This window comes from Eubalaena glacialis, chromosome 10 (genome assembly GCF_028564815.1).
Source record: "Eubalaena glacialis isolate mEubGla1 chromosome 10, mEubGla1.1.hap2.+ XY, whole genome shotgun sequence".
NCBI lineage: Eukaryota > Metazoa > Chordata > Mammalia > Artiodactyla > Balaenidae > Eubalaena > Eubalaena glacialis.
Window position 1 is genome coordinate 14,374,316 of NC_083725.1, and position 13,377 is coordinate 14,387,692.

The 13,377-nt window shown below is 39.5% G+C and overlaps 1 protein-coding gene across 7 annotated transcripts in view; it reads right to left on the bottom strand.

Annotated features, from left to right (window-relative positions):
- Positions 1–13,377, bottom strand: part of KMT2A (lysine methyltransferase 2A) — a 74,662-nt gene that overhangs the window by 41,585 nt on the left and 19,700 nt on the right. For 5 of the 7 annotated variants that reach the window (XM_061203497.1, XM_061203496.1, XM_061203494.1 and 2 more), the window contains 3 exons: positions 8,495–8,564; positions 2,869–5,522; positions 1,363–1,540 (listed from right to left, as the gene is read on the bottom strand). In XM_061203497.1, coding sequence (XP_061059480.1) covers positions 1,363–1,540; positions 2,869–5,522; positions 8,495–8,564 — 2,902 coding nt within the window. The remainder of the gene's footprint in view (positions 1–1,362; positions 1,541–2,868; positions 5,523–8,494; positions 8,565–13,377) is intronic. The other 2 variants (XM_061203498.1, XM_061203499.1) reach the window with 2 other exon arrangements.

Here is a 13,377-nt window from a genome sequence, read left to right on the forward strand (position 1 = left end):
GCATTAGCTCTGACAGAGTATCTGGTTCCTTCCTGGGAGCAGAGGGGAGAGTCTCAAAATCTACTGATGTTAGTATATACATTCAAACCTTGTTTTAACTGGGACTCCAAAATTCAAATTCATTACAATAAAAATATTCATATGCAGAACACAGAGCCTGTTTTAAATAATTACTTAAATGTTTAAAAATGCCTGTAACTTGCAGCTTGATGAAAGAAGAAATCCAAACAATGCAAACAAAATACAGTGTAACCTAAAGTCAAGAATATGAATTGAGGGAGTTCCCTGGTGACCTAGTTGTTAGGATTTGGCACTTTCACTGCAGGGGCCCGGGTTCGATCCCTGGTTGGGGAACATCCTGAAAGCCAGGCAGTGTGGCCAAAATACAAAAAATAAAATAATTAATTTTTTAAAAAAAGAAAATATGATTAAAAAAAGAAAGTAAAGAAAGCATTAAAAAAAAAAAAAAAAGAGGGCTTCCCTGGTGGTGCAGTGGTTGAGAATCCGCCTGCCAAGGCAGGGGACACGGGTTCGAGCCCTGGTCTGGGAAGATCCCACATGCCGCGGAGCAACTGGGCCCGTGAGCCACAACTACTGAGCCTGCACGTCTGGAGCCTATGCTCCGCAACAAGAGAGGCCGCGACAGTGAGAGGCCCGCGCACCGCGATGAAGAGTGGCCCCCGCTCACCGCAACTAGAGAAAGCCCTCGCACAGAAACGAAGACCCAACACAGCCAAAAATAAATTAATTAATTAATTAATTTTTTAAAAAAAGAAAAAAAAAGAATATGAATTGAATGCTTCTGAAGACTCTCTAAACCTCTAAATTTCATCTGAGCAGTCACCCATGAGAACATGCCTCACAGACCTGAAACCACAGGGCCCCAGCTGCTGTGCTCTAAAATCCAGGGGTACGGAGGCCACACTTACCACAGGGGTTGCTCTCAGGCAGTGACAAGCATGGCAGGGATACTAGGGTAGGCCTGTTCCCGGGAGACACGAGACTCCTCTGACAGTCAATGTTTGCTCAAGGGCTCCCTGACAGCCTTGCCGAGCTTTCTCACACTGCATGGCATCCAGGAAGATTCTGCCCAGCCTTTCTTCCCACTCTCCTTCACTAGGGTCAGACTTACAGAGCAGTCTGACAGCTCTCCCAGCCTTTCCTGACTCCCTCCCCATTTCCTCTCTCAGGCATTTCCTCTAATAACACCCTTACACATTTAATCCCCCCGCCCTCCGCCATCTGGTTTTTGGAGGACCCAGCCTAACATAATGCTATGAAGAGCCTACTGGGCATTCCCAGGATGATCAGCAAACAAACCCAGTGTCTGCTTAGACCTCAAGGTTGACATCCCCGACCTACCATCATTTCCCATGGAAGACAAAATCTTTTCTCGTTCTTCCCAAGGTAAGGCACTCAGGGTGGGCATGTCATCAGGAAACACAGCTCGTTTTCGGCCAAGGGCAACAGCAGCTCTTCTGCAGACGTGTTTAATCCGGGGTCCTCGCACAGAGGTCTCCGATGAGTCACTTTCTTGACCCTGAGTAGGAGGCAAGCCAAAAACAAACAATAACAACCATATGCGTTGAAAATATAATTGAATGAAGCCAAGGTATAGTTGATTAATTTATAATCTAGAATCAACACATACAACTCTATAGTTATTCCCAGCTGATATGCCATATCAATATATAGAAATCACCTACTTCTAAAATTGGCAGAAAAGGATTCTAATCAAAAAACAGAAACCAACTAAGCTTCTATTCCCAATTATACTACTTCTTTAAAATTTCCCTCAAAAAAAATCAAGCTGCCAGTCTGCATTATCAAGAAGCTCATTCTCGTGTAAATAGGGCTTATCTAACCACAGACTATTTCTTATATTTCCCTGATCAACAGAGAAGTAGGGGGAAATAACCTATAAATGGAAGTATAGAAGGCCACGGCTCCAAACAGAAATGTCTCACATTTTCAAGAGCCACGGCGCCCATCACTAGGAGGTTAACCAAAAACATCCAAAATGGTGTCAGAAATAAGTCTCATCATATTCCTGCTAGACCTCTCAACTGGCAGAATTACTAAATGTAAATGTGGCCCTACGTTGAATAACATTAAAACCTAAGTTTGTGGTCATCTTAACCTAACTTGATATGTTGGTATAAACACGCATCTACTACATGACAATGTTTAAAAACAATCTAAAGATTGGCAGGTTTTCTCAGAAAAGGCCAGTGCCTAGCTCGCTTTGTTAATTAAAAAAAAAAAAAAAAAAAAAGCTCTTCTTTACAAAAATCTGTTCGTCATCATCTTAACTAACTGAATTGTACAGCTTTTCTGTACCACAACTTGAGGCTAAGTGCTTCTCATATGTATTCTGCAAATACCTATTTTCTATTGGTCTAATCACTCACAACTCAGAGGAAGAGATCCGCCCCCGTCCCTGTTTTCTATAGTAAACAACAGTAAAACAATCTGACTGCAAAAATGCACCTTCAAAATTAAGTCACAGATTCCATCACACCAAACCCATTAAGTACAAACAACTCAGCATTCAGGGTAATGTGGCCCCACGTACCTTTCAGTCTTGGTTCACCGCTTTCCTACACGTACCAGTCCAGCTATCCCCGTTCCTCAAGTATGTTTTATACGTTTCTATCTCTACCCTACACTGTTTCCTCTCCTTAAAAATTTCTCCCCTATCATTTTCTACCTATCAAAATCCTACCCGTCCGTAAAGGACCACTGCGAATGCCACCATCTTTTCCTGATTCCCATAACTGGATCTAACTGAAACACTCAGCCTAAAACTTGCTCTTAGATGGGGCTTGAGAAACTGTTGATTTTAATGGGCAAGATGGAAAAGAGTACCTGTGCTTTGGGCTGGTCAGTTTGTTTAAGACTCTTACTCTTCTCAATCTTGCAGAGCTGGGCTTTGGCCTTTTTTAGGAGGCTGGCAACCCTCTTGTCAGTCATTGGAAGCTTGTCTGCCTGAGCCAACATGGAGCCTATGGAGGAAGTGGAATGTTTAACAGTGCTAGATGAAGGAGTGGAAAGGCAGAGGGTTTTCTCCTTCTCCAGGGATGGGGCAGTTGGGCCGAGGTCCAAGTTGGTTTTTTCCAGATTTCCTCTCCCTTTCTTTATAAGTATTTTGGTTTTGACAGCTGTTGTATCCCCAAGAGTCACAGAAGCAATATCAGTCCCAGAATCAAGTGATGAAGACTTCTTCCGCCCGGTTGCTTTTTTGGCAGAAGATGAAGTGGCCACATCTTCACCAACAACCTTCTCTTTGGAAACCCTACCCACAGGATACAAAGCAGAGCTACTCTGAATTTCTGATCCCTTTTTCCTTTTCTCTTTCCTGGACTCCCGCTTATTCTCTTTTTCTCTCTCCCGGTCTCTCTCTCTACTCTTGTCCTTCTCCACGCTCTTGTCAGCATCTCGCTCTTTGGACAGCTCCTCAGGGGCCTTGTCTTTATTTCTCCCTCTCTCAGTCTGAGAGCCTGGGGTAAACCAAGGGAAGAGAGGAGTGGGACTACTGGACGAAAATGGCTCTGCCGGAGCACTAGTCTGCTTCCTTGGTCTCTGGTTTTTCTCTGCAGATTCCCCAGACTGAGTCAGGGAGTGAGAAGGAAAAGTAAAAGTTGGGTTTAAGGCACTAGTGGCAAGAGGGCTAACAGAAATGCTTAACGAGGAAGAGACAGAAGACGGTGGGGTGAGAGGTGACAGCTCGGAAGTGCTAAGCCTTCCACTTCTTGTCCTCATGGAGTGAGAAGGAGATCTTGGTTCTGATCGAATAGGGCTAAACACTTTTCTTTTCCTTTTCCTGTTAGATACTCCTGAAGAAGACGTTCCAGCAGAAGTTCGATTACTAGGCAAGGTTACAGACTCAAATATCCTAGAGTGAGCCTCACTTGGAGTAAATCGTGGAGCTCTCAGAAGAGGGCTCCTTTTGTGCATATCAAACCTTGTTCCAGAATGGAGTGGCGAAAACAATCGGGCTGAAGCAGCAGTACCAGATGTAGAAAACCCGGACGCGAAGCCGACATCCTCAGGAGTCAGTGGAGGGGGGCGGAAATTATCAAATATTGGTTTGCGAATAAGACCTTCTTTGGCATACTTTGCTGAGGAAAAGTACTGTGGCTCTGACCTAGAGTGCTTTAAAGAAGTCCACCTAAATGTTGGTTCTCGCAAAATAGATTTTCGCTTCCCTTGCATGGGAGCGGCAGAAGTAGGCAAAAATGGTGATGCTAAAGGGATGGTTGGAGGCATGAGCCAAGGTGTGTGGTCAGAGATACTGGAGGCTGGCTGCAGCGGGGGCGGTGGAGTAAGCAGGGGTGGAGGTGGCGAGGAAGAGGTCTGCTGCTGGGGGGCACTTTGTAGGGTGGACAACTTTTTCGTCGTTCTAGATCCAAAACTTCTCTCTGACACTGAATACCTTCTGCTTCTCCTGTCATTACTATCGTTTTCTGGGGACTGGGAAATAGGCAGTGGAGTGTGAACTTCGGGGGTATCGCTCCGCTCTTCAGGAAGTACGTGAATCTCCTCAGAGGCCTGAGAATCTGTGGAGGTATCAACACTGGGGCTACTGGATCGGGAGGAGTCTGAAGACATTTGAGAGGAGTGCTGAGAAGCTGCACTTGATTTTTCGGAAGATCCACAGGACGTGGCGCTGAATCTACTATTCGGTGTAGACTCTAGTCGGGCAATTTTAATTGGAGGGTCATAATCCTCATCCTCTATGAACCGCCGAGGGGTTTTAATGATCCTCGAGGAGATGGCACTGACAACAGGCATAATGAACTGTCGGATGTTTTTGACCTGTGTCTTCACTTTTCTTCCTTGCAGCTGAGCTGCTTCTTTCTCAATTTTCTTTTGAGCCCCCTTTTTTGCCCTCTGCAAGAGCTGCTTAGCAATTGTTGCATCTGTCCTTTTAGAAGAAGGAATAATCCTAACCGGCTTAATCCTTCGAGGGCTTTGTCTGACTACTGTCTTATCTTCTTTTGTGAGTGGAGGTGTTCCTTCCTTGTCTTTCCGGACCTTCTGGGGCTTTTCCAGTTCAGAGTTAATGAGGAGACCTGAAGGGGTCTTTATCCTTTCTGTTGATGGAGGCCTTCCTCGCCGGCGTACAATCTGTACCCCCTTCCTTCCTATTTGAAGCTTCCCTGTCTTAAACTTTGACTTGAGAGGAGAGAGTTTACCTGCTCTTAATTTTTTAATCTTTGTGGCTTGCTGAAACGTAGCAGAAGGTGTTCGTTTCATTTTCTTCAGGCTATCTTCTTTGTTTCCCTTTGGTAACTCTGAAATGTCCTTTCCATGCGTTATTTTGAGTTTTACTCCAGGGAAGGTGGGAGGTCTTCCTCTCTTCTTTTCTATACTTTTAGAATCTTTCTTCTTGATCTTATCTCCAGATTTGGTCTCTGATTTATTTAGAGGGGAGAACACAGATGGGTCTGAGAGGAGAGCTGAATTTCGGTCAGAGCCACTTCTAGGTCTCCCGCGAGGTTTTCGAGGACTAGTTTTAACTGTGTATAGAAATTAAACAATGAAGAGCATATATTTAGCTTTGTAGTTTAGGTCTTAACTAAGCTGAATATAATTTAGCACAAGCCATTCTGTACTGAACTCTACCTGGGTCTAATCAGTCAATAAAACATCTTAATTGTGCTTAGTTTCTTTTCAACAAAAACCTGCCTAAAAGAAATCAAGTAAATAACATCCTACCTAAAAGAACACTTAACTACCTTTTTGATAGAAAAACTAAGATAATAAGAGGTTTTCAACTGAGCAATTAATACATAAAACTATTTTCCTACAACTTTAGGTGAACAAGGTTTTTTCTGAATTAAAAAAAGGTGTGTTTTAAAAAAATCTGTATGACCTTTTCCATATCGTAGCCACCAAGAGTTAACATCTGAGAACACATTTATAGTAAGTCATCCCATTTTTTCAACTCAGAATTTTGGCTTTAATAAATCTGAACAAGATGCTCTTCAGTCAACAACATACCAACTTCTATAGGCTACGATAATATACCAACTTCTATAGGCAGCTCAGCTTCCTATATTTTCAATCTGCTTTGCCAAAGTAAGTTAAGAAAGCTTCATTGAAAAGAAAAACATTCATTCATGAGACATCAGAATAAGATCACTGAACTCAGTGGTAGGTGAACTAATCAGTGAAATGACATGAGATGGCCATTCATCTATTCCCCTACCTACAGGTTCTTGAACTAGTTAGTCTCAAATTACAAAAAAGATTTAACCATAATTGATGTCAAGAGCAAACTGACAATTTAAATCCGATTTCTTCTATTCTAAATAAAAGGAATTTGCCAACTTATAAATCAGCTCAATTTGCTGCTTATCAAGAGACTTCAGAAAACCACTGTTTTCTAAAATTCTCTTTTTTTGTTTTTGTTTTTGTTTTTGGCCATGCTGCACAGCTTGTGGGATCTCAGTTCCCTGACCAGGGATTGAACCCAGGCCCCAGCACTGAAAGCAGTGAAAGCCTGGAATCCTAACCACTAGGCCACCAGGGAACTCCCTAAAATTCTTTGTATAGTCTGTACTTTCTTTTCTTTTTAAAGATGCATTCTTTTTTATTGAAGTATAATTGACATACAATATATATTAGTTCCAGGTGAACAACATAGTGATTTGATTTATATACACCACAGATTGATCACCACATATAGTCTGTACTTTCTAAATGTATTAAGAGTTGCCTCCTTTATAATATCATCTCTTCTCTCGTGACTTTTCAATGTTTTATATGACTCAACATTCTTCTGAGATTAAAACCTCCCCTAAGAGGCACCAGAAGAGATTTATGCCATTATGATGAACATTTTAGACTATGGAACCAGCTTTCTAACAGAACAGAAATCAACAAAGGTCTTATTGTTGAGCTTTCTAAATATAAATGCTTTCCTCACCAATTAACTTGAAACTTCTCTCAATAGATTAAGATTCACAAATCTGTTCTCAATATATACTAATTACAACAAAAGTAATGGACTCTGAAGACAGCAGAGAAACGGTTTCATTTCTTAATAAAGTGTATACAGATGGTTTAAAAAAACAAACAAAAACCAACATTTAAGGTACACTGACAGCCAAGAAAAAAACTTAAGAGGAAACCATCAAGAAAGGGTTGTAAATTAACAAAATAAACTCCTACCCAGAAGTACATCACAAGATTCCTTATAATCTTGGTAGACTTGAACCTGGCTACTCAAAGGCCTTTATTAATTCTGAAAACCTCTTCTATCCATCTTTTAAAAAAAGCTTTTGGTGGACAGGTAGAAAAAGCAGAATAGAGAAGAGTCCTGCTCTGCTGCTAACGTCCATAATCCACAACACATTCAAAGAACTCACAAATCAGTCAGAAGTAACTGCTCATCATGTCTTTTCTGGGCCTCATTTTATTATCTATAAATGAAGGGTCAGACCAGACAATCTCTAACATCACCTGATATGAAGTTTTAAGATTTCATCACATCTTAAAGAGAATATTGCTACTGTCTAAATGGCACAGATACTGGAATACTACTGACTAAGTCCTCTCAACTAGAATGGCAATACCACCACCACTTGGGAAAGGAAAAACTGTCAACTTATGTGTTTGAGTTAGATTACTATATAATATATGATGACTCAAATGAAATGCAAATGCTAACAAACATCACAAACTATGTCAACATCAAGGACCAAAAGCACAGCTAACAACATCATATTTAACTAGACTGTCTATGCACATAAAATCAAAGACAACCATACAAGAAGTCAGAATGGCAGCACAGATGGGGAATGTTTTTTTCATCAAAAGATCTATAGCCCTCTCCTATACAGAACAGAATTCTGCAAGCCATTAAATGTTATTTCCACTGAGGATCATCTTGCAGGAAACTGCTGTTAAGTCTAGAATTTCAAGACATTCTAGATATAAGAGAACAATGACAAATATTGCTAATAAATGGAAATACCCATGTCGTTTTTATTTTCTTTATTTTAACACAGTTTTTCAAAGATCAGATAAAATAGTTTCATACAGTGCCAACATTTTGTTTTTAGTTCTTTGACAATAGTAGACCAAATTTCATCTGTAAAAAACAATGGCCAAATTATTTCCAAAGTCATATATACTGCCATACAATTCAAAATGTGTAAATCTGAGGATGCTGCTCTCAGTAGGTAACCTTCAATCTGCCTACCAGGTTTTGCAAGCATTCCATGGAAATCTAGCCCCCATGCCTCTGGTGGTTCCCATAGAGAAGCATAATCAAAGATAAACCAAGAGCGGCCTGACAGAGAAGTCCCTTAAAGAGGTCTAGCTAGCTCATAAGCCATTTCCTACTTAGTGTGAGGGAAAGGGAAGGATGCCCCCAAAAAACCCCAGTATTTAAGACCACCCTTTACATGCAAAGAAGGCAAGGGGAAGTCACAGTCTCTTAACAAACAAAACATAAAGATGCCATGCATTTAACTGGCCATACCTGAAGGAGACCTTGTGGGGCTTCGTACTCTGACTTCTTCATCTGAGCCAAAACCTAAGAACTGCTCATCCTATAACAAAGGAAAATTATTTTAAAATCAGGAAAAAAAAAAAACATGAATCTGAACATATCCCAAAGAAATGCCCAGAGGAGACACAAATGAATTTGGAAAATTTAGCCTCTATGTATTACTCATCATCATTCATATGGATATTATTATAAAATAACTTAATACTGAAATAAATGGACCCAGCCATATGGCTTCATTACAGACAAATAGGAGCTGTGTAGTAATTGAACAATGCATTGATAAGTCATCTTTGGTGCACAGTACATAGGGGACAGTCCTAAATTTCAAACTATAGATACAGCCCAAAACAATTAAAGAATGACTTTAATTCAAGTAAGCAAATCAGTACAATGGCAGAAATATACAGCCCCAATAAAACAAATATATCTTTTCAACAAGTAGCTAAGTCTACAGACACATAAGGAATAATCTACAATATCATAATCTCTTTTCTACTAAATATTAATAGAGACTGAAATTGCCATTATCGTCAGTTCCTTAACTCAGGAATTGACATTTAGATGTGATTTCTATACATTTGAGATCCAAAGATTCTCAACATGCATTTTATGGCATCATTTTTAAATGCCCTGTGATAAGAGACTTAATGGTGGGCAGCAGCATTTGTGAAAGGGATGATGAATTGACCACATCAATGCAAGAATGCATCCAAGAATAACTGAAGGAAGCATCTTATTTTCAGTCATACTTAGAAAAGGCAAAAACTTCTCTTTACCTCTAACTTTTAACCTGCCTTTTAAAAAAATACTAAGAATTTAACCAATTTTGAACAAACTGTCTAGAAATATGGTCTATTTAAACAACCTGATTAATAGAAATTCACTGATTCAGAAACTAAGTTTTCTACAAAGAGATGAGAAAGAATTTCAGATGCCAGAAACAAAATCCACATAAAATAAGAACAAAATAAGGAATTATAGACAGATTTTCTTGTACCTCCAATTTATACTGATAATCCCCAAACTAAGTTCCAACAGTTAAAGCCCCCCAATTGTAGAGGGGGTCACTTCATCCTCTCGTTTGTTGGCACATGCCACCACTGAAGAGAGGGAAGGGCTTGTCTGAGGTCTCAATTTTTTTACTTACTGGAGTGTTGTAAGGAATAAATGAAATAATTTACGTAAGTTACGTAATTTATGTAAAATCATTCATAAAACTATAATGTGGTGTCCATATTGTAGTTCTTATTATTGATGTGGTTTTAGAAACTGAAGTTCTGAAGGGCCAAATGACTTGCCCAAGATCATACAGTTATTTACAAATAACTTCCTACCATAATGGCTACAATCTAAAACTATGAATAAATATTTAGAGGAATCCAATAAATCACCTATAGTACAAAATACCCTATTCTTTCAGCTACTATTAAAGTAACATGACACCCATTTTCAAATCCTTAAAGTTTCTGATTTAATTCATTCTTTCCCTGCATCATCCTTATGGAACAACTGCTAATCTATGCATTTCACAAAGACATCTGAGGATTTCCTAACACTTGCCAGGGGACTACATTGCTAAATGCGTAAGTTCTATGCTCCAAGTGTTGCAATGAGAGAGTTCTAGCAACTATACATACAATAGCCAACAGGTAAAGTAACCAACAGCTGGAGTAATGAAAAATGTTTAATCTTTAAAGGAAACATAAGAGATCCACACTGCTATGTTCATTATCAGTAACCTTAGTGAGTCACTTTTCTATATTTCTAACTTTCACAATATATAACTGTACAACCCTAATTCAGTGTGCTCCAAAAGAGTACTACTGAGCTGTCAAGCAGTAATTTAACTAACTCTGCCAATGTTTAAAGTTTCCAAGTACCTTCCAAAATGACAGAAAGCATTAACTCTTTCTTTGTGGTCTTGTAGTTGGAATAAGAAAAGAATGACTTGACTTCCACCCAAGAGCTTTCTTTTCACTTCAAATATAGATTGACTTCTTGAAGCATGCTTAAAAAAATAAGCACCCATTGTTTAAATAATCCAGACAGTTTAGCCAAAAACAAAAGCCATCATTGTTATGTTAAAGAGCTCTGGTCAGCTAACTCTGAACTTCCAATTCCACGTAAGAGTCCCCCAAAATCTAAGGAAAACCAAGCTGAGAAAGCACTGGGGAAAAAAATTCTGCAAGAAGGCGCTACAAATGAAGTCCTTTTTGCCTCTCCTGTCGCTCCCATCACCCCCTTTAAACACATGGGGTTTCTGGAAGATGCAGTAAACAAGGTAACAGTGCTAGCTTCCCAGGGATTTAGGCTTGCCTAGAAATCAAAAGACTAAGTCAAAATGTCTACAAAAAAGGTAACAAGAGAAGCTGCAATTAAATCCATGTTTGGCACTATGGCATCATAAGCCTGGACAGCCGTGAAGAGAGGAAACAGGGGACCCCACACTACACAGGACAAAGTATTCCTGGAAACTGGGCCCAAACAGCCACCCATACTTTTCCTTTCACTCTGGCTTCCTCTGATGAGCACAGCACTCCAAGACAAACTACAGGCAAGAGGCAACAAATCTATTCCTTCTGGATAATGATGTCCTTGGAGACTAGATCGTCAAGATTTTACCCTCTTCTTACCTCCAAAGATAGAAAAATATCCTTGCCAAGTTGAGCACCATAAAATACTGTTGGATCATATTTAGCTTCCAGAGATTAGGAATGCAATGAAGCTAATGTCGTTTCCCAAGTGAAAGCTAATTCTAAAATAATAAATGTGTGGAATTTCTTTATTATCCCTACCCCTATCTCTAGGGGTTATTTGAGAACTTCCAAACATAAGTTTACTAGCAAATTCTACGTTACCCATAAATATCTTAACATTTGATGATTTTTATTTTAACGGCAGAATTTTAATCCTTTAGTGGCTATTATATTTGTGATGAAGCAATAGGAATATGTTTTCCACAAGAGAATCTAAGTGAACCCAAAGTAAGTATTACAGACAATGATGTTTTTAGATAAAATGTAACGATGAAGATATTTTAGAAAAATACATGAAGTTCTGTATTTCAAGGAATTATGTACTACTAGGACAACTCTGCAAACAAAACACTATTTCTTTTACTCGTCCATTCATTCAAAAACCATTTATATGCTATCTGTTCCCAATGCAAAGGTAAGTAGTAAGACATGATCCTGCTCCCAAGAAGTATCTAAAGCAGACAGGCAGGTGCACAATCTAAGCCTTCCTTTAGAAAGCCCAAATCCCTTAAAATGTCGGTGAAGGATAAATTACTATGTAATTCATATTCTGGAATAAAAAACTGGCTTAAATCTTGGAATAGTTCATTCTTCCACTTGTATTAGTATTAGGTTCATGGAGAAATATTCAACAAATTTCAAAATTCTTCCAAAGGATGGCAATGTCTATCTCCATGCCTCAGTATTGTATTAGGCACCACTCCAGCATTAGAAATCAGAGAGAGTTTAAGTAATCGAGACCTAAATCATCTGCAGTGATTAGATGCGACACAGTTCCTAGTAATACCAGCGATCTGATAAACTTGCAACTGATAGACGTCAATGCCTTTTCCTTCCTACCCCCAACTAAAATAGATTTTAGCTCCTCCCGTAAGTTCTTGCCAATTTGGTCAGAGCAGAAATCATTCACCTGGAGTTCTTCACCTCCCAATCTAATGTGGAGGTTCCAAAGCTATTTTGAAAACTCTTCTATTAAAACAAGCTTGGCCACACCTGGCCTTTGATGAATAAGGCCTAGGATGACCGTTCATACCCTTCTTTCTTTTCTAGCAAGAGACTCAGCACTTCAGAGCACTGAATTAGGTGGTAAGTACCTTAGCATTCTTCTGTCTCCAAAATGTTTAGTCTTTAGAGTTTAAAAAAAAATCAAATTTCTTCACCTACAGAGGTTTATTGATGAATCAACTGAAAATAACATCAAAAACCATAGACAGTATCAAAAGCGCCCTGATACGTAATTGTTTGAAATTCTTTGTTTTGAAGGCTTATAATTTTTGGTATCATCATATATGGTTCCATCATATGAGGAGGCCACAGAACTAAGAAAATTACTAAGAACTAAAGAAGACGAAGAAACATCAAGGAGGCATATTGTGCATCTGAGCAGCTCTAGTTAAAGAAGAGTAACACTTCTCCTTTGGGAATTTATTCCAGTTAGCTATCACTTCTGCTGGCACATTTCTCTGAGTGTCTATCGCTACAAGCTCTAAAATACCAAGGGCTTGGGAATTCCCTGGTGGTCCAGTGGTTAGGACTCTGCGCTTTCACTGCTAAGGGCCTGGGTTCGGTCGCTGGTTGGGGAACTAAGATCCCACAAGCTGGGCAGTGTGGCCAAAAAGATAAATAAATTTAAAAAATAAAATACCAAGGTCTTAGTGTTGCATTTTAAAGACATACACACATAATCACCAGTACTTAATTAGCATAATGGATACAGAATGTGTTTACAAGTTTGTCTCCTTCTCTAGAGCATTCACTCTTTAAAGACAGGGAAAGTTTACTTATTCATTGTTGTATTTTAGTATCTGGCACAAATTTAGAGTAATAAATGTTTGTAAAATGAAAATAAAGGAAATGCAGTACACTAATTGTTTAAAAAACATTACGTGGTAATAGCACAGTAGCAGAAAATACTGGTGGACTCAAAAGAATTAGACAATAAGATTCTTCTTTTAAGAATTCATAGGGAGGGGTCTTCCCTGGTGGCACAGTGGTTAAGAATCCGCCTGCCAGTGCAGGGGACATGGATTCGAGCCCTGGTCCGGGAAGATCCCACATGCTGTGGAGCAACTAAGCCCGTGCGCCACAACTACTGAG